The sequence below is a fragment of the Coloeus monedula genome (genome assembly GCF_965178545.1).
Source record: "Coloeus monedula genome assembly, chromosome: 2".
In the NCBI taxonomy this organism is placed as follows: Eukaryota; Metazoa; Chordata; class Aves; order Passeriformes; family Corvidae; genus Coloeus; species Coloeus monedula.
In genome coordinates, this window is record NC_138782.1 from 25,235,387 (window position 1) to 25,256,178 (window position 20,792).

At 41.6% G+C, this 20,792-nt stretch overlaps 1 protein-coding gene across 1 annotated transcript; it reads right to left on the reverse strand.

Annotated features, from left to right (window-relative positions):
* Positions 1-25: 25 nt before the first annotated feature.
* ATF3 (activating transcription factor 3) lies at positions 26-9,794 on the reverse strand. Its single transcript, XM_082302334.1, has 4 exons — positions 9,676-9,794; positions 4,898-5,141; positions 3,884-3,991; positions 26-2,944 (listed from the first exon to the last, which is right to left on the reverse strand). The coding sequence occupies exons 2-4, from the start codon at positions 5,135-5,137 to the stop codon at positions 2,747-2,749; spliced, it is 546 nt and encodes a 181-aa protein (XP_082158460.1). The 5' UTR covers positions 5,138-5,141; positions 9,676-9,794; the 3' UTR covers positions 26-2,746.
* Between the last annotated feature and the right edge of the window lie 10,998 nt (positions 9,795-20,792).

Here is a 20,792-nt window from a genome sequence, read left to right on the forward strand (position 1 = left end):
TAGAACAAATTAAATGACACATGAATAAATATATATTATTTCTTTTTTATTAAAGTATCAAAACAAACTTGAGAATAGAAAACAAACTGCTTTTTAATGCATTTCAAGGGCTCTCCTGAATAAAATATACTCTGAGAAAACTCATGCAACATACCATTCCTGTCTAGCTGTTCAAACACTCTTTTCCTGGGCACAGCAAAGTGACCCTGAGTACCATCATTTCCAGAGCAGCGTGCAGGAGCACGCACACACACACACACACACATACAAAAGCAATACAGAGCAGCGATGACTGCACATGTAAAGAAATAAAAATAGATTATCTTCTGACAATAGTAGGGGTACCATATTAACATTTGGCGTGCCGAGTAAATAAGATCAAGCAACAAAAGCATGACGCCTGCGTCACCAGTGATATGGTTAAAAGCAACCATACAAATTCCCTAAGGGAGACACATGAATTCTGTCACTATAGTCTCTGTGGTAACACTTTATAACCAATTATGAGACAAACAACCTTGTCTGCTGGTATTTGAGAGGCAAAATGCAAAGCCAAGGCGTACAATGCCAGGATGATGCCTTGGTTTTGTATTTCCACGTTACAGAAGTCAAATAATGAACATTGTTTGACAAGTTTACTGTAGCACACTTCATGTATATCTGTTGACTGGTAAACAGCTGGCCCAATTACATGTAGAACTTGTCCTTTAAGCCAGAGAAGTTGCCACAGAGGCTCCACATTCTGCTTACAGGACATGAACAAAACTCTCACCGAAGTCAATGGAACCTCCTTCCAACATACAGAAAGATCATGGATTCTTAAGACAGAATTGGACCTAGTATGTCATCTTTGTAATACATTCACTTTTCAGATACATTAAGTCATACCTTTAACATGTGATATAGGACATTACAATATATCCAGACCTTAGGAAATGGTACTAAGTAGTTCTGTTGCAGAATATAACAATCATTATAAGGACCAGGTACAATTTGTGATGCACTCATGCGAGACTTGCAGGGTAAGAAGCTCATGGCTGAGGTATCTTCAAGTTTAGCCTTTAGAACAAGCACACCATTTCAACACTGCAGAACTGGTGTAAAATATTATGCACTGTAAGCTTCACTTGTATTCTGCTTTGCTTAAATTGTGACATTGAACAGACACCACCGATGGAGATACAGAATTTTGGAAGGTACAATACCTGCACCCAATCATTCAAGACACTCAGTGCCTCATCTTCAAAAAAGATGAAGGATAAGTGTTTTTAAGTGGTGGCTCAAATACAACTGGTGAAGTTTAGGAATATATAATATTAAACACCAAGTGATAAAAGTAAAAAGACAGCGCAACACTTGTGTTCTCAGTTTTATCTTGCTCGCAGTATTTATTAACTCTACTCATTATGATATTAGTGATAAATAAGGATAATATTTTCTTCTACAAAAAATTGTAAGGGTATACTTTATAGAAATAAACAATCTGAGAATTTCACAGAAACATCAGAATTTAAACATTCATAGCTCCAACTGTTTCATCCAGCAGCTCTTCTACCACTTCAAAAACATCCAAGGTTAGTATTTAATAAAAAATAAAAACAATTATTCACTGCATCGAAACTCTTGCCTCCTTTAGATTCTAAGTAACACTTTTGATTGACTGTAGTTGCCACTCAAATGTAAAACAAAAGTAGCTGCAATCATAATTTTTCCCTCTGAATCACCTGGCAAAAGGAGGTAATTCTGACCAGGATGGAAAAAGCTTTGTCAAGCTCTTATGCCTGTAAGAGCTATCTGCATGAGCAGACCCACTGAAATCCATGGAACCTCTTCTGTGACTGAGGGGTAATAGCATGAATTAAGGCTTGTAGGATTAGATCCTAGATGAATTTAAAAAATATTTATTTTCTTCAAGGTTCAGGAGTCTGGGATTTACTCCTGCAGTTCTTTACTTGAGAAAAACCTCTATCAATACCCCTGCACAGTTAGTTTCCTCTTTCCAGTGGATCCAATTCACCAAGTCACTAAGTGATGGTACAAGCTGCTCTTCAGCAATTCAAGAAAAAATTGTAGTCCCCAAGGGGTAGTATCTGGGGTGACAGCTCATAAAATACAAGCTAGGCTACACAGATGTTTTGCAAGAAACATTTGTCACTTTCTAGACTCTTCAAATTCAGTCACTGAGATGAGTCACAGAAAAAACCCACGAGTGTTGAGAAAAAAATGACAAAGCTTAGTTGGAACTACAGGGACTTTTTGTGTGTGTGTGTGCTAGGTTAGAATGCAACAATACACATCAGGACATTCTGCCAGAAACCATCCTCCTGGAAATTCAAAAATACTCAGTCTTCTTTCCCTACCAGCAACAAGGAAAAGTAGTGTCCATCCAGTACAGCTGTCTGTACCACGTGCATCACTGGAAGTCATAGTGTTCTAGCACAAACCTCATGAGTGCAGATACTGTATACTAGCAGAGAGCTAAAACTTTGGAAGCTGTTGTTTGTAGCTCCTAGGAACAGCAAGTATGACAGGTGCAAACCCTATATTTGAGGCAGAAGGCTCTTCAATTTGATTGAGACCAGATCTTCCAAGGGCAAAAATCGCTGTCAAGCCAAAATGATTCTTTCCACTTACGAAAGCAATCTGCCCTTCCTAAAGGCTCTTGACTAATAGAATCCTACACATTATGACAGACTCCCCCATGGATTCTGGTAGCTGTTAAAAACATTATAAATTGCCGTATCACTTAACCTTGTAATGTGCCTTCTTTGATCTGTTGAATAAAAAGATTTCTTTCATCTTCAGGTGTCCTTCCGTTCTGTGCACGGACTATACACGTGGGCCTGTGCAGATTTAGCATGTATATCAAATGCTGCTTCTCGTTCTTCAGCTCCTCGATCTGGGCTTTCAATTCTGCATTGATCGTTTCCAGCTTCTCTGATTCCTAGCAAAAAGGACACACACAGCTTTTACACTGACAAGTTCAAATAGTTAGTCACAGTTTTTTCTAATAGTCGAGGTCTTTTATTGGTGAGAAAGCATATGGCTGGCAGAGAAAGGAATCACATGTACTTAGTGTGCCGTAATGATGAAACTATACATTCCCCAGTCAGTAATAATCCAAAAACCAGACTGAGAGTTACCTCCTTTGGCCTCTAGAGAATGTAATGGAAGTTGAAAAGCCAAATTCAAATGTATTCACTCACAGTATACATACCCAAAGCATTATTGCTATCTTCTGCAAAAATATTCTGAGCTTTTTGGGTCAAAAATTGACCCAAAATTATCTACGCTGCTTCTTAACTCCCTGGAACATCAGGTCACATCTCTGTAAACACATGTTAAGCTAACAAAGTACAAACATAGCTTTTTTCCCCTGACCCTAGATACAGGAATGTACAGGCCTGTATACCTAGACACAGGCCTGGTGCTGCTGAAATATGGTTGTTTATCACAGCACAGGAGGTGAAGGTCTGACTGGGGTTCTAGGACAGAGAATTCAAGGTACCATACCACTCTGTTCATAAAGAAGTCAGAAATTACTTGTAGGTGTTTGCAGGCTCTACACAGTGAATATTTTACAAAATACGATTTTACTTCTTTTTGTGTTCAGGGTACACATTCAAATTAACATTATCCCCATAGACAAGATTGGTCACTGAAACAGTAATCTCCTTCCACTCCTACCATGCTTTCATTTTATGCCAGTTTCAACCAGGTTTGGATTTAATATATGGTATGTTTATTTTTTATAACTAATGTTTTGAAGGGTTTACAGAGTTTTGGGAGACATCTTTCTGTATTACCTACTATGACAGTACCCTATGCTATCTGTTTGGATCCTGGCAGGATGACAGATTAAGAATTCTAGCCAGTCACTTACTTTTTGCAAACATTCTGTTTTTTCCTTCTTTTTGTTTCGGCACTTTGCTGCGGCAATTTTATTCCTTTCCCTTCTTCTCTTTTTTCTTTCATCTTCTTCAGGAGAAAACTGTCCCACAAAAACAGATACACGCAATCCATAAGATGTTGTAAATAGGAGACCTGTATTTCAATAACTTCTGGGTTTTTAAAATCAACATGGACAGTGCTGTCAGTGCTCACATCATGAGTTACACAAAAAATGTGATTCTGACCTTGTTTTCCATAGAGTACAAGGGTTGTAACTTCATTAAAATCGTCAATAAAATCCAGACTGGAGTTGGGTTGTATGTAATCTATATGGTGGCTCATTTTAAATCAGTGGTACTCAAAAAACTTGCTGAATGTCTCCCCAGGCTGATTCCCAAAGCTCCATCTCTCCTCCATTTCCCAGGGAGGAAAAGGAGGAGGGGCACAGGGAGCAGAGTGGAGGATGTGTCATGAGTGAGGCAGCGAGAGTAAGTGAATTAAAGGCAGCACCAAAAAGGGAGTATTAATACACTTCCTTCTGTTTCCTGTGGAGGCTCAGACCAAGGTGTAATTCTTTCCTTAACCAAAGCTATTTCTCCACTTTTAAAGAGTAATGTTTTTCAAGGATAGTATCATCTTTAAGCAAAAATACAGCATGGACATAGTAGATCCATGTCTTAGTCCAACCCCCATGGGTTCTGCTGTCCTTAGGGAAACAGAACTTCAACAGTGACTTATTCCAAGTTCAGCTACCACTAGGCACACTAGCACTTACTCTAATCACTGTAAAACATTGTCTGTAGTCCACAATTGAAAATAAAATATCCAACTATGAGAAATACCCAAGGGTATCCCTGAAGAACTCAACAGAGAGCCAAGCAGTTGGCTTGAAGGAAACAAGTATGGTACAGAAGATTGTCTGTAGTTGATGCAACTACTGGTCTTCTGGCAAAACTTCGTTAGAGAATTAATCATTCACACCAAAATTCTATTTAAAGAGCCCTACCTCTGTTTTCATCATTGATGTTTCAACTGGCCTTTCAGAAACAGTCACCGTGTCCAATGTTGAAGACATCCTGTGGAACTGACGCTTGTTCTGAATGGCAAACCTCAGTTCCTCCTTCACCAGGGGGGTTAAATTTGTGAAATCATCAAACCCCAGTGACCCTGCGGGGGACAAAGTAGGAACAATTGCGGAGGCGCTGACTTCTAATGCAGATACCTGGCCTGAGTGTTGGACCATCATTTTGCTGAAAGATAAAAAGAGATAATAATAATAGTCTTTCAACAACTTTAGAAAGGCAAATAATATCTCTTAGAGGTATATTTCACACTGTGAATAATACTGTAGTTCTTATATTGCTTCAGTCCCCATTCCTCATCTACCCCAATCTCTCAACAGAGACAAGCAGTTAAGAATTTAGACACTCAAAAAACCCTCAACTTTATGTTAATTCAAAGTTAGTATTTAAAAGTAAGAATAATATCAGCACATGGCATGATTTCTAGGTCTTTCTGAGACAATACTTGAAAAAAATTGTGTACAAGTGTGTATACTGTTAAGTTTTAAACTGGTAGTGTGTGGCAAACGAGAACTGAGTGAATAGGAAAAGAAAGAAAATAAGAACAAAAATCAGAAAGCACATAAGTAGTATTATTATTTAAAGCATAGAAGGAGAGTAAGAGCATCTTCAGAGCTTTATCACCACAAATTCCAGCTTCAAATGGACATAGCATACCTTGATCTCAGCTACACTTAGCTCAATGTGTTCTACTAGAAGCTGAAACTCGCTAACCACAAGAGGATCTGTCGCAAAATTATCACACTCAGTTTTACACACAGTTGTAGATCTGCCTATAAACTCCTGAAAAATAGTTAACGATAAGAGCTGGCACAAAGGCAAAAGTCTTTACATGCTCTGGGGCTCCACAGCACAGGCTGAGTTGGAGGGATTGACTCATGAAAAATGTGAAGCCGTTTGTTTCATTCCTTTGCTCTTGTAGAATTCGAAACTGTCCTTATGTGCCCTCTACGAGAGGCTTGAAGTTCTTAAATATTTATGGCTGGATCTTCTGCTGACATAAAACAGTGTGATTGAAGAGACTTTAGGGGAATTATGCAAATGTAAACCCATGGAGAAACTTCATGTCTAGTAGATTTCTGAAGAAAATGAACCTATCCAACAGTGCTCTCTACTTCTCTCTTTTTAGTCATTCTTCTTATTTTTTTTAGCCAGTTTTGAAGGCAGAGAGGTCCTATGTGCTTTGTGAAGACTGGCGGCTCCACCGAGGGAGAAGGAGGCAAAACTCAGCAGTTAGTCACTGAAACACGGTGGGCTAGCTGATGCACACATCCCTGCAAGTCACAGCTCATCTCTCCCCCAGCAGAGGTGAGATAAGAGGGAAGAAAACTTTCTGGAAGAACACTGAGTGCCTTTTGTGTGTGGCCCAAGGGACAAAAGGTGCAAATCCACAGGAAAACAGGTTGTAATAGTTCCCTTGTTCATAAAGCGACTCGGGTTAAATTGGATTTTACTACGTTGGTTTTCCAGCTTTCTTTGGTGTGTAGATTTTGTTGTTGTAGTTGTTGTTTTGGTTTTTTTTAATAGCTGTATGGATAATTACAGTATGTGTTATCTACTCTGGATTAGAACCACAATAATTACAGAAAAGTCAATTGTAATTAACTTAGTGCAGGTAAGCAAACAGTTGCCTCAGGGCAGCAGTGTGGGTAAGCTAAATTTCCACATGGTAGACCCAGAACTGCACAGTTCCCTGTACGTTACTTCTGGAACCCAGCAAGAAATGTCTGGGGTCATGTGCCTTGACAAGAAGATAGAATTTGCTCAGAGATATCTAAAAATACACTGTAAATCCATACTGGTGCAAATGAGAATAGAACCTAGTTCATTGCTAAGTGAGGTAAACATAAAAATCAGAGGAGAGTGAATTGCCTGTTGCTGGAAAATACCACGTCCAACTGCAGAGGCTTCCTCACTTCTTCCTCACCCAGTCACCACAGGGGAGCTGAATATTTCCCAGTCTCAGGGTGAAATCCTGACCCCAGTGAAATCAAAAGGACTTTTTCTGTTGACCTCAATGGGGCCAGGATTTCACCCATAGTTATTCAAGATGGGGAAATTGTTTGGAACAATTTGTTATTCAGAAAGACCTTGGGAAATTTATGTAATTCTCTTCAGAAAGCCCCTGCTCATGAGTCATATTTAAAGTACTGATACAGTTTAATCCTATAATCTCAGAAAGCTAGCAGTTACTCTTTTCCAGCAAGTCAGAAATGGCCCTATTAATTTCCAGCTGAAGTCCTCCCAGCATTATTTACTATTTACCAACATTCAACCATTCAACTAATTTAAACAGGCCAATTCCAGATGACACTGAACCCCTCACTGCCAGCAGAAATTTCAGTTATTTTCACTGACTCAGTCTCCTTGTATCCTGGTGACGGCTTCATTCAACAAAGTTAATTCTGTATAATTCAATCCAACCAGGAGTCTTAAAGTAACAGTAAAACTGTTTTTCCAGCCTCCAAAATAATTAGTTGGGCTAATAATTTTCAAGCTCTGGTGGTTTATTAAATTATTTTTCAGTTTAGGTGAGCTTTTAATTAAGGTCAGCAGCAGCACCAGAGGAAACCAAGAATGTGCCTGAGAAATTGTGTTAATTGTGGATTTCTAGTAGTTAGTGCTAAGTGTTCCACGAGCACCAACAAAACCCTAGAATAACGGCTTCAGGTCCTCTCACCCGCCTGTCACTACTGTGAAAAAGAGAAGTGGTTGGGTGCCCAGAGCAGGAGAAAGTGTCCTTGACCGTCGAAACTTGCTGCCCTCCTCCCCAGACAGCTCTCTGCCCTCCCAATCATCCTGAAAGGCACCTCTGACTGGGGAGGGAAGGCCCACCAGGGGGCTGAGGCTTCTGTAAGGATTTCTGCTGTGAGCTGAGTCCCATTTTGCAGAGCTGTTTGCCACTGGTTTGCTTTTCTGGGACTCTTTCCTGGGGCAGTGCTTCTGAACCATGCCTGGTAGGGCAGCTTCCAGTCTGCCTCTAGGATTGTTAGGAGCCACCACCATACAAATGACAGAAATAATCAGCCTCATATCAAAGCTCCTCAGTAAGCTGAATATGTCCTCTTTTCATAACAAGAAGGTAGATGTTTTCCAGTTTCTGGGGAACAAATCTGCTTTTAGAAATGTTTTCTAAATAGGAAAATCAGATTTTACAATTTTAAAAAATGCAACGAGTTGCCCTTTCTTGTCCCAGATTTCGTACAAATTGTCCCTCTGTCTATAAGCCATCCAGAGCACTATCTCATTTCCCCTGGATTTGTAAAGGCTGGGGAAACAGTAGGAATAAGACTATCAAGCATTAAAGTGTGGTTCCATCGTGGCCTTTCTGATACAATCTCTGTTTACTTCGATAGAGCATGCACGTGGACCTGTTCTGGAGTTACTGCCACTGGAGGTGCTGAACACTTCTCAGCCCTGCACTGTTACCGGCACAGCTCGTTCCCGGGCTGAGTTAATGCTTCGTTCCTTTAACCTTGCTTTTGGAATTCTCCAAAAAGCACAGTTTTACTATTCATGGTACCCTCCCAACTCAGGTAGGTTCAAACAACTGTTCATTCGTTCTCCCCCTGCTTTTTGTTTGTTGTTTAGCAGACGATCCTTTTCATCTACAGTGAGATTTTACATCTCATCTGCCAAGATTTTAAAATCGGAACATGCTTCCTAGCTGTGCACGTCCATTATTTAAGGATATTCTTGTTTAATATTAATATTGAAAGTGACTACTTTCAGTTTTTTCTTGCTTAACAGCAGACGGCTGACTGTGCTTCTTGGTCTTATTTCTTCATACGAATTCCTTTTCCCCTGGTGCTGATGCAATAAACCCTGATAACCACTGAGGTTAATCTTAAACAGCATTAAGAGCAATTACAGTTCACAACCTCTGTGCACGCTAGTTGACCTTAAGCTTTCTGACATCCCACATCGCTCCCGAACCATTTTCTGCTGCCTTCCAGCTTCTCAAATGCTGTTACTAGGAGGAGAATAGATTTCCAACAGGAAACTCGTTCTCTGAAACAAATTGGCTGTTGTGTCACGCCTGATTTGCTTAGGCAACAGTTTAGCAACTGCTCTACTTTCGGTCAAGACACCGAGACAGAAAGGAAAGCGAATATCCCTGACTGTCACGAGAAGTTCTCCCTCGGTTTATGGGAATATCAGCGATAAGTCTCTGCGCGTCAGCGCGGGTTTGCCATCACCTGGGCTGTCCCGCTCCAGGACCCCCGTCCCCGTCCCCGCGGTGCCGCCGCCGGCTGTCCGGAGCGCCGGGAGCGGCCGCGCCGCTCGGGCATCCCGCGCTCCCGGGGTGCCGGTGCCGTGGCCCCGCCGCGGCCGCCACCGCGCGGTGCCGAGCGGCGCTGCCGGCCCGGGGACAGCCGGGGCTGGGCGGGCTCCCCGCGGCGCTCACATCTGGCGGCAGCCCGGGCAGGGGGTTCCCCCAGATGTGAGCGCCGGCACCGAGAGCCGGCGCCGCCGGGCGGGCGAGGGGCTCCGGCGGAGCTCGGCGGGGCCGGGGGCTCTCCCGGCGCTCACGGCCGGCGGCCGCCGACTTCGCCCGGAGAGGCGAAACTTTTGCCGGGGGCGTGCCGCTGGTCCGCCGGCGGGCATCCATCCCTCCGCGGCGGGACAGCCTCCCCGGAGCTCAGCCCGTCGTCCCGCCGGCCCGGGCAGTCCCGGCCGCTCCTCTCCTGCTTCCACCTACCTTCCTCCCGCCGCTGCCGCTCTCCCGGCCGGAGGGAAGGGGCTCCGCAGCCGCCCCGCCGCTGCCGTCCGCGCTGCTCCGCCGCCTCCTGCGGGAGAGCAGCTTCCTCGGCTCCCCGCTCCTCTGCCGCTCGCCCGGGTTGCATCACCCCCCTTTTATAGCCGAGCGGGCAGCGCTGGTATTTACTCTGGCGGCGAGTCCCTGGCTGATGTCATGCTATTAATAGCCTCTCCGAAAGAGAGGGAGGAGGGAAGCGGGCCCGTGGCGGTGATGCAAGGCTTCCCCGCCGGCACGGCTCGGCACCGCACGGCACGGAGCGGCACCGCCGGGCCGGGCCGGGTCGGGCCGAGCCGAGCAGCATCCCTCGGCACCCCGACAGACCCCTTCTCCTTCCCTCTTCACCACTCTCCCTTTTATTTATTTATTATTTTTCCTGTTAAGACTCCGAGAGTTTCTTTCTCCGGGCCATTTTGCGTCTGACAATAAATCAAAGTCCCTCTCGCGACCAAAAAAAAAAAAAAAAAAAAAAAAAAGAAAAAGAAAAGAAAAAAAAAAGAAAAAAAGAGAAAAAAAGTGGCAACTGTGTATTTTTCGAAAGGACTGAAACGTGTGATCTTTCTCTGGAGGGAAAAAATGCTTAATGCCGCCCCCCCCTCCGCCCCCCCGTTCCTGCCATCCTCCCCCCTCCTCCCCTGCTACTTTAGATGACAGCTAAAAGTTCATTTCACATATAGAAGAAGGCTTCAGTTTTTACTCTGAGGAGGAAAGGCCCGTTTAATGAAATTATAGAAAGCTAAAAATAATACGGTTTGGGATTTTTGTTTGTTTTGTTGGGGTATTTTTTAAACTTTTCTTAAAACATAGCAGCACGCTATTTCCTTACGATCTCATGAAAAAAACAGGGAGTTCCTACAGCAGAGAGGGAAATACGATTGTGGCTGTGGTGAAGGGGTTTTTGTTTAGTTCTTTTTTTTCCCCCGGTTTGTTAACAGACAGAAATTACCTTCTAACAGCCTTCAAAGTGCTAGAAGATAAGATGCTAAAGAAAAAAACAAACCACCAAAAAAAGTTTACCCAGGGGAGATAAAAAAAGCTTACAAAGACAGATGCACGGGATTATCCAGTACAATAATATTTCATATACAATACATGCAAACTTGTTATTAAGACAGTCTTCAAGTCTCTGTACTTGGCATGGAAAGACCAGGACATTTCATGCTTGAGGATATTGTAACTAAACCAACATAAAATGTATACCTTCATATATGAAATGTATATCCCAATCAATTGCTCCAAAAGCTTCATTAATTTTATAGTGTTCAATAGGTCAGTTTTGATAATAGGTAATATGGCTCGAGTGGTATATTCTGGGGTATTTTAATTACTTGGAGCATTTTGTCAAGGATACCGACTTTGAATAGTTTGAAAGTCCCTCTGTGTCTCCCTTCTGTGTGAATGTGTATACACACAGATATGTATCTATACATATGTGTGTATATATATATATATACATACATATATATTTACATATTGGCCACACAGACAAGAGTAGTAAACTTAGCTTTTTTAATGTTCCAGTGCCAGCAACTTTGCAAAATTAGCACTCCTATTTTGCATTTAGTTGCCTGCTCATGAAAGAAAAACACTGATCTGGTGGGGAAGGGAAGGGAAGGAGTCTGGAGCAGTGACGTTGGCTTCCCTCCTGTGGAAGGTGCAGTCACACCCTGTTCTCTGCAAACAATGAAGTGCACTTTGTGAGGGCAGGAGCGAACTCCTCTGACCTACCTGGCAGCTCTCCACTTACAGCTCCTGTGAGCTGCAGGCTTTTATTTTCCACTCACCTATAGATAAATCATTCTTAGCTCTATCAAAACATATTTATTGCTGCATTTTTATTAATCTAAGTAAATCAGTGTCGGGCAAGAACTTTGCTCTTCAGAAGGGTCTAGAGCAAGCTTTTTATTTTGCCTTGGTACAGCCTAAGAGTTCTTTTTACTTCAGAGGCATAATTTTATAATTCATACTGTGCTCAAGGACAGCTGGCATCATTTTTCTCAAGCCTAGAAGAAAAAAAAATTTCCTCTCAAGCAGGAGCCAAATGTGGAAAGTTTCTTCCTAAAAGATAGCTGGCTGGAAAATTTTAATCACAAAGTTACTGTGGAAATGTGTTAGCAACACCAGTTTTAGTGGCCAAGAACAGGTGCCTGCTGTAATTATGACAGAAATTTAGCAATTGTCTGCCCTTATTTAGGTAGCTGTATCAGAAGTGGGAATGTATTTAGAGTATTTTCAGCCAAGCAGAGCAGTGTTGCAGAATAATGGGAAAAAAGCAGCTCTCTCCTTCCATGTGCGCAGAAGTACCTTGGAAATCCAAGTGTGGTTACCCAGCTGTTGATGATCACTGACATCTACATCTTTGCTACACAATGCTGCTTCACCACTGCTGGTCCCATTAGTGCCCATGAACTGCAGCCAGCACTAAAAACCGACAGCAAATCAGTTGTGTTCATTCTTGAACTTCTCCTGAAGTGAGCCAGCTCCTCCCTGCAAAGCAAACAGAGAAACTGTTCCTGTGCGCATTTGCGATTAGGCCACTAAAACATGTCCTGGCTTGAAATTCTTCAGTGAAAAAAGAAAATGAAACCACAATGAAAAATAAACCCAGCTCCACTGTGTTGTATAGGTTTTATCCTGTTAGCTTTTGAAACCAAAGCTAAATTAATCTCGGTAAAGACATAGGATCACACTCCAGTTAAAAAAAAATTAAAAAAAAAAATTAATAATTAAGACTAGCAGGAAGTTAAAGTAAAACCCAGTACAGCCACCAGATGCTCTGATGTTCTTGCCAGTTTAATTTTCCATCTCATAAAATAGCTTTCATTTGCCTCCCCCTGAACATTTACTGGTCCTTTTCCAATCCATTCTCTCTTTTGTCACAGACTGCAGGGAACAGTCCCCCGAAACAGCATTATTTTAACAGAGGCAACATCCATGTTGTTAATTTCTGTTTTCCCTTAAGCCAGGTACAGCAGCTCATCACCCAAACTGACATGTACTGGGTTCTTTTCCCTCTGCAGAGAAATCAGGCTGGATACCACCCCACGGTGTGGTCCTTGCAGCCCTTCAGGAGTCTCCAGAACAGAGAAAAGAATTTTTTCCTTTACCTCTTTCTGAGAGAGTCCTGCCTCCACATCCCTTGACACTACTTCATGCACTGTGAATATTTGATTAAAACTAAAATATGGCTGTCTCATTACTAAAGAGAGCTATAGACACCATCATACAGGGGAACAGACTCCCGATCTCACAGCAGAAGCTTTCTTCTGTCCTAACATTTATGCCACTGCAGGACATAAGTCAGAGCAGCACAATTAAAATCTCCATGTCCCATCCAGATCCTATGTTGGTTTTATGGTCAAGCAGCTCCATTAAAGCTGTTTGGTCTGACGAAAATATAATCAGATGTAAATAAGTCAAGTGTGCAGTGACAACATGAGTAAAACCTGCCTCTCTGTGTGTTCTGTGGTTTGAATTGTTTTAAGTTTTGAAATTACTGTAACCCTGACAAGACATATTTTTCCCTGCACGGCACACATAAGAGAAAGAGGTTTCCATAATTCAGAATTATCATGTGGTAAAATCAGCATAGAATCAGGTTTTCTGGCTCTGCCTAAAATATTATTCTCTACTTCTGCAATAGGAACTAACCATCATAATTTTTGATATGTGGTACATTCAGGTCTGAAACTATGTGGTAAGACTCCACTGTTCACCAAAACATGCACTAATTTTGAGATAATTTTCCCATCTGACTAGACTAACACCAAGGTTGAAGCTTGGGACTAGTTTTTCCAGCATGTAGGTTGCTACTGCTTGAACTATGGGAGCTTGAATCAGTGGTAGAAGTAGCATCAGCCATCCCCACCCTGTGCAGAGTTTTTCAGCTGCTGTCTGGGGACTCTTTGGGCACCTGTGGGCTACTTCCAAGGGTTTCTCCTAAAAGTGAATAAAACCCCTCCAAATCTACAGTAGCAAGGACAAAATTCACTCTGGAAGGGTTGAATCTCTATGGACCTATAAAGTTCAAAAATGGGAGTTAAAAACCACAGGGTTAGAGGACCGACTCTCACTGAGACTGTATTGCTAACCCTCCTACTCTCTTTCATTTAATACCTCTCAAGCAGATGGGTATATGTTTTGTGGAGGGAAATAAGTGCTCTGTTTTAACTGCTTTTATTCTTTAACACTGAGGATAATTTTTTTTTCCTTGTTTTTCTCTTGTCAGCTTACCTTTCTTTCCTTACTGCCTTTTCCCATCACAATCCCTCTAAAGCCATTTACTCTTCATTTCTCCCCTTTTAAAATCCTGTTCCCTACTCTCTTTTGCTTTGTTTCTGTAAGTCACCTTTCCTATTTCTTTAAAACAGCAGCTTCTCCTTTTCTTTTGCCACTTCCCTGTTTCTACTCTTCTCACTTCTCTCTTTTCCCTCCCTGTATCCTTGGATTTCATCACCCCCTTTTTTCTGTTCCTTTATTTCCAGCAATTTTTCTCCCATTGGTCCTTCTGTTTCTGCCTGGAAGCTTCTTACATTTAAATGAGTCATTTTCAATTTCTCTTTTGCTTTCTGTCATTTTCCTTTTTGTTTCTCCCTTAATGAGATGGAGGCACTGATAACAAAATTATCACTGGGTGCAACACATACATTTCAGGACCAGATTCTGGTGCACAACATTACCACAAATTTTACTGCAACTTTACTAAATTAAAGTTCCAGGAGGTTGTCAGTCATTATTATAGACAGTGTTTCAGAAGTGTAGGGCGGAGGGGCAAATTATACAAACATCCCTTCTCTCTAGCTGAGAGACAGCCCTGACACTGGCCCAGTCAAGTATATCTTCAGATCCCCTTTTGCTGAAGATTTTCAAGGCTTTTTTTATCAGATGGACTTTGTGCACCAGCCTAGAAGCTGGCCAAGCACAATAACCTGCAATTAAAATTTCTTATCTGCTTGGATACATCCAGGTAATAAACAAAGAGAAAAAGAGATCCCACATATGGGAGAATCACATCTTAAACCAGACTGAAAAAAGCAAACTCACTGGTTTCACTGAACAAGCAAAATGATAGGTCAGGTATATTAACTGTCCTCAGGCAAGTGTAAATTACATCTCCTTAAAGTGCCTTTATAGTCCCATCCATTTAATGACAAGAACAGTTACATGTTCACAGATCCTGCCCTTTACCTCCCTCTCCCCACCCTTTCCACCTTGTAAAAACATCCCAGATTTTTATTGAGATCAGTTACAGGCTCATTCTGAACTTCATCCATGTCCTTACATGTAAAAAAAAATGATCACTGATGGAAGTACCAAGACCTGATCCAACTGTTATTTATGTCAGTGGAAAAATTCCCATTGACTTCAATGAGAGATAAATTTAGCCCCCAGGGACTATGAAAAATCAGCATTTAGTCACACTGGTTCCCAGCATACAAAACTCTCCTCTTGGAGTAACTTGGAAGAAAGGCTAGGAATTACTTGCTGAAGGTGTAGGCTCCCCTTGGGTAGACTAATGTAATTATGGTCTGTGTCCTTGTTGTCTTCCAGGTGAACACCAAGGATGAGAGGAAGCAAGAGAGAGAATATATGTATTTTTACTGTGCTAAATTACAAACATTTTGGACACATTTATGGAATTAATCATGCTACTACACACAAACACACACACACACATACTTTCTATAAAAACCAGCTGTTTCTGTTGATTGTCTTTGGAACTGTGCGTGTATATATATATATATATATAAAGAATAATCTGGAATTTAATATCATTTATGATAATTTAAACTGCTTTTCTAATCTGTCTGGTAAATATGTAAATTACAATTTGTCATAATAATTACAAATGCACATTTTAAATTATTAAACATTGATTCCTACATAAATACCATTTCAAAGAAAAACACTGCATGGCACAGACTGCAACCTACAGAAGATTAGAACAAGGCTGCCACTGCAGCTTTCACTGTGCTTATCATTTGTCCTCTCACCTACTTCACATGTGCCTTGCCATGAAAAGAGCACATGAATGATCATAATGTTGGTTCAGCCTCTTATCTTCCTTGGTTTATTTTTTTGGCTTTGACTGTACAGTAACTTGCCCAGATAATGAGAACAAAGTGTAAATAAAATGAAACCAATAGAGCTGCACACAGTTTTAAAATGAGACTGCCTTGATTGCAATCACAAAAGCACCTCCTGAACCGAAATCCTGATTGCTCTGTGGGCACGTGAGGCTGCTGCTGAGGCCACCTCAGCAATGGGAGAAGATGCAGGGTGTCCCTACACCCACCTGGGCTTCCCAAGTGACATCAGTCCCGTGGGGAATGCTATCCGTGGTGGGGTAGGGCCCATCTTCTCTGCAGTGACTCTTTGAAGCAGAATGGCTACAGAGAGAGAAAAGCAGACTGCAGGATGCACCTTGTCCATGGCATGTCCTCACCACAGGGCTGAAAAGTCAGGCACCATCTGGTTTACCGTCTAATTGGCTCAAAACCTCAGGATAGCACAGCCTGAGTGAGAGACATGGAGAGTAAGACTCCCCAAACAGCACAGATGATCAGTGTGTGGTTAGATAATTTCTCCTCAGAGAGGGGAGGCACGAGTTTCACCCCACTCAGCCAGATGTAAGAACCTAACTCAGGTCTTTGTCTCCAGACCAAGTGTTCTTGCTGATGGGGTATTATTAAAAGAGCAGCTCAAGCCCTAGCCCACATTTAGATGGGAAGTTTGGGGCACGAATGTCCTGATCACAGCAGTGCTCAACTCCACGTTGCAGGTTAGATGGTTAAGTAGAAGAGATGGGAATTTATTTTCACCAAGCACAGCCTCCTTCTGTGGAGCTGGGCTTTAGTCCTACACTGGAAATAATATCCAGATGAGGATAGTTGGGAAATGAAAGCTCTCCTTATTCACCATCTTTGTGAGTTCAGAAAACCTGATCATCTTCCTTTTGTTCTGTTTCCCAGTCTAGTGAAATGGATAATATTTTATGGCTTGGGGTAAAGTAGCTGAGATTCCCAAATGGAAATGATGGATAAGGCTGTATTTTATTGTCATGTCTAATTCTAATTAGCACTCCAACAGGTCTTTTTGTGCTGGATGCTCTGTTGATGCATTATTATCTATTCTTACTATTGAATCTGTGTATGGCAGTAGTATTTAGCAGCCCCAGTAAAGACTCTGCGTGTGTTTTTATTATATATACAAGAGTTTCATTTACAAGAGTTTCACACTGAGGTCTAAAAAGTATGACAGTATTTCAACTGCCAAATAGAAGCCCAGATTCAGCACAGTAATTAAATACATGGCTAAATATTCTCTGTCCAAAAGCCTTACCTAACTTAAGACTTGCTATTAACGAAGAGCTCACGTAGCCACTATAAGTATTATTTCTTGTTTCTGTGGAATTGTATTTCTTCTAACACATCTGGGATGAGAGCACCTGGCAAGGTATAATATTGTGGTCTCTTGTCAGAGAGACAAGACGTTTTCTTAAATGTATGGGCTAATCAATTAATTAATTGCAGATTTTTGATGAAGAATAATCACTGTTATTTTTTTTAAAAAATGCAAATGTTTAGAATTTTGGTAGATCTTGAATTATTTCCCACAAAGAAAAAGTGCAGTTCAATACTATATAAATGTATTGGATTTTTTCCCACATAAATCAAAGCTGATCAAAGGAAAACATGCTCTACCATCCCATTTTGAGGGGAACGTAGTTTCCTTGTTAGTGAAGAAACATTTCTTGCCCTTGCATAAGCCAAGATGTCCCACATTTTATCAGAAAAAAAGTCAGATAAATCATCAGTTTCGTGGCTGGAGCAAAAAGCACAGATATGATTGAGTGCCCAAAACAAGCGTGAATCCCTCACAGATATAAATTGGCATAACTAATTTAATTTTATCACCCAAAGATTTGACTTGGGATGGTCTAGCTTGATATTTTTTTGCTGATGATTTATTTTTTAGTTAAAGTATCTGTATGAAGCAGAGAGAACACATAACCTACCAGGCAACACTTAAATTCACCAGGTCTTTTTTCACAGGTGATTTTTGCTTTGTGCAAAAGTGGATATTTAGGTTCCAAAATCTTCTCCAAAATTTCCTTAGTGGTCTGTGCAATCCCTTGAACTTAGGCTGTAAATCAGCCACACATTATGCAACGAGTGCTCGCAGGGAAAAAAGGCTCTCACTGCAAGTGTGAGGTGCACTCTGTTTTCTTTGCAGAGCAGGGGCATTAACCCCCAAGTTGCTGAGGGTTGGTTTGCAATTACTAAAGGTCACTAGAAATATAATATAATATAATATAATATAATATAATATAATATAATATAATATAATATAAATTATGCTATGTGTAATGTAATGTAATGTAATATATAAATTCATTTTTCCATAAATACTTAAAGTACTCACGCAGATGTCTAAGCATTTGTGGGTTTCACCACCAACTTGAATATATGTTCAAACAGCTGCCCTTTTCTATTTTAAAATGCCTGTTGCACATATTTTTACAAATAAATAAGGTGGTGTAAAAGCAGCATTGCTGGCCACAGTCCTGCCTCTCAGGATGTCCCAGAACACTGATGCAGCTTCTCCCCCATCATGGGTGTTCCTACCACAGGGTACCAGTAGGACAGACCTCTAATGGATCTTCTCTCTAAACTCATTCCTGTGAACTGTGTAACAAAGGGACTTCAGCATCCTTTGGTTTCCTGACAAAATCTATTCATTGAGTCTTACCTATTTGTGAATGTGCCTGCCCTAGAGGGACTCTTGCAAAACCCAGGGGGTTATGATCACCCTTCTTCTATGATCTACCCTAGCCAAGACCCGTCCGTGTCTCCCAACACGTGCTGCATATCTCCCAGAGCTCACCAGGAGTTTTGTTGGGTGAAATTCAGCAGACACAGGAGACGAGACAAAATGAGCTAATTGTCACCAGCTATTATCATCATGGTGACTGTTGGTTGCCTATCAGGATAGTCATCACCTGTTTTCCAAATCCCCTCTTTGGTCAGTACTAAAGTCTTTGCCCTCAACTCTCAATTTCAGTTAATTTTGCCCCCAATTCTCTTTTCACTTCCTTCTGTGAATTCTTGGACTCCAGTTCAGTTGCAGTTCTCCTGCACTAATGAAAAGAGTTGAGCTTTGAGTACAAGTTCTCAAAGACCTTTGGCCTAACATCCATATACACTGAAGTGATAAGACATCTAAATATGCTGCCAGGTAGGAGAGATCAGCATTTTCTCTTGGCTATCCTTCCTTTTATGTGGCCTGGATTATTTTAGACTTTACATGTATACCTTTTCTCACTGTGGTCTCTGAGGCCACATTTCCATCGATGTAAGCATTAAATCAGTGGCAGGGTTAGAGCAAGCCCTAATTATATTACAGTTTAATAGGGAAACAGATCATGTCAAGTGGGAGGTCAGCAGCATATTTTTGGAGCAAGTCTCAAAGTTCACCCAGTACACATCCCTTCCTTATACTGGAATATTTATAGTTTGTTTGGTTTACACTGGAAATATGCCTTCTGTGAGCTACTCCTGAGAGACTCCTCCTCCTCCTATTCAAACTCTCCCATAATGGATTAGAATGGGAGCTTTAGAATGGACAAGCTGTAGTAACCCAAGGCAAGCAAATCCCAAGCTCCTTTATACAAAACCCTTTCCCAGTGGTTCAAACACCCTGGCAGCCAGATCCCATATGTGCTGCAATGAGCAACCTTTGCGTTCCTATGCACTCAAAGTTTCATTTCTGCCTGGGTGCTCAAATACACCTGCTACCCAGTTAGGAGCCTTCCTCAGGACAATGTCCAGTGGGTTCCTGACACTAAATCTTTCCCTAGGTCCTCTGAAGTACATGTTTTCTGATGGTGCCTATCCTATGCAGTGGGAGTGAGCAACTACATGGTGTAGTCATGCCTGTCTTTCAAAGACCACGTGCCTTTTCAGGCACTTGCTTTAAAGGATTGACAACAGGGCTATGTTTCTGCTCTTAAAAAATTCTTGTGTAAAATCTTGGAGCAGTCCTGGGAGCAAGAACCAGAAAGAAGAGTCTCCTTCTCCTGAGCCAACTGTTCTCTTTCTATTTTCTGTATGGCCTCAGAAAGGAGCATGGAGGGTGCTCCTGTCCCCATTTAGAGCCTGATAGCTCAGGTAACCTCCCAGATCAATGGAAGTAAGAGATTAAACCTCGTCCGGCAGCCACTGGAATTGTACCTGGCTTATACGTATCCCTACCAGATGCTTAAAGGAAGCAGCACCACCTCATTCTTCCACCGCATTTGCAAGAGAGGAATGATGTCTAAACTAAAAAGAAGAGGCCAAAGCACAGGAAGAGATCTCAGGTTTGTGTCTCTCAAGAGGACACAGATGCCTCCCTACAACACGAGGGGCAAGTGGTCTCCCATTTCCTGCTGGGGAGGATGAGCTGCTCCATGCACACCTTGGTGGTTGACTTGGGAGCCACTTCAAGGGACTGAAGTCTCCCAGCTGAGAATCAAGCCATGTAAGACAAAGGATGTAGAATCAGGTATTGCTGTGACTAGATTTTGGGTTTTATGGGCTGAGGTTTTATGGGAACTCCACTGGCTCCTAAGCCTCTTCAGTAAGTTTATATTATATAGTCAAGAACAGAAAACCACCTATTTTGGACTTGTAATGAGACAGAACTCTCATGTGAACATTTTAATGAGTGATTTAGCAAAGTTCAGTATCACTTGTAAAGAAAATGCATATTTCCATACCACATGAAATACTGTTTAGAGTTTTTCTGAAAACATCATACTCGCATTGAAAGAAAAATAAAATGTACACAGTAAAAAAAACTTCAGCTTTTCTTTGAAACCTGCCACCTTATTTTAAAATAACTATATTCATCCCAGCTGATGCTCAAGGTGTTACGAAAGGAATTTCTCTTCCCTACTAGAAAAGACAGCCACTCAGGCAGGTAATCACAGTGTTGGAGGGTTTCATTTTGTTGAGTATAAATTTCTTTTATAAGCTACTTTGCCTATCAAATGACAGTGAGTCCCTTAACATAAATAC

Bases quoted from the DNA above. Each gene is read 5' to 3' on its own strand.
- ATF3 (XM_082302334.1), bottom strand. From the start codon at position 5,137: ATGATGGTCCAACACTCAGGCCAGGTATCTGCATTAGAAGTCAGCGCC. The intron at 3,992-4,897 runs GTAGGGCTCTTT...TTTGTGGGACAG, and splicing joins CATCAATGATGAAAACAGAG to TTTTCTCCTGAAGAAGATGA. The intron at 2,945-3,883 runs GTAAGTGACTGG...CCTTTTTGCTAG, and splicing joins AAACAGAATGTTTGCAAAAA to GAATCAGAGAAGCTGGAAAC.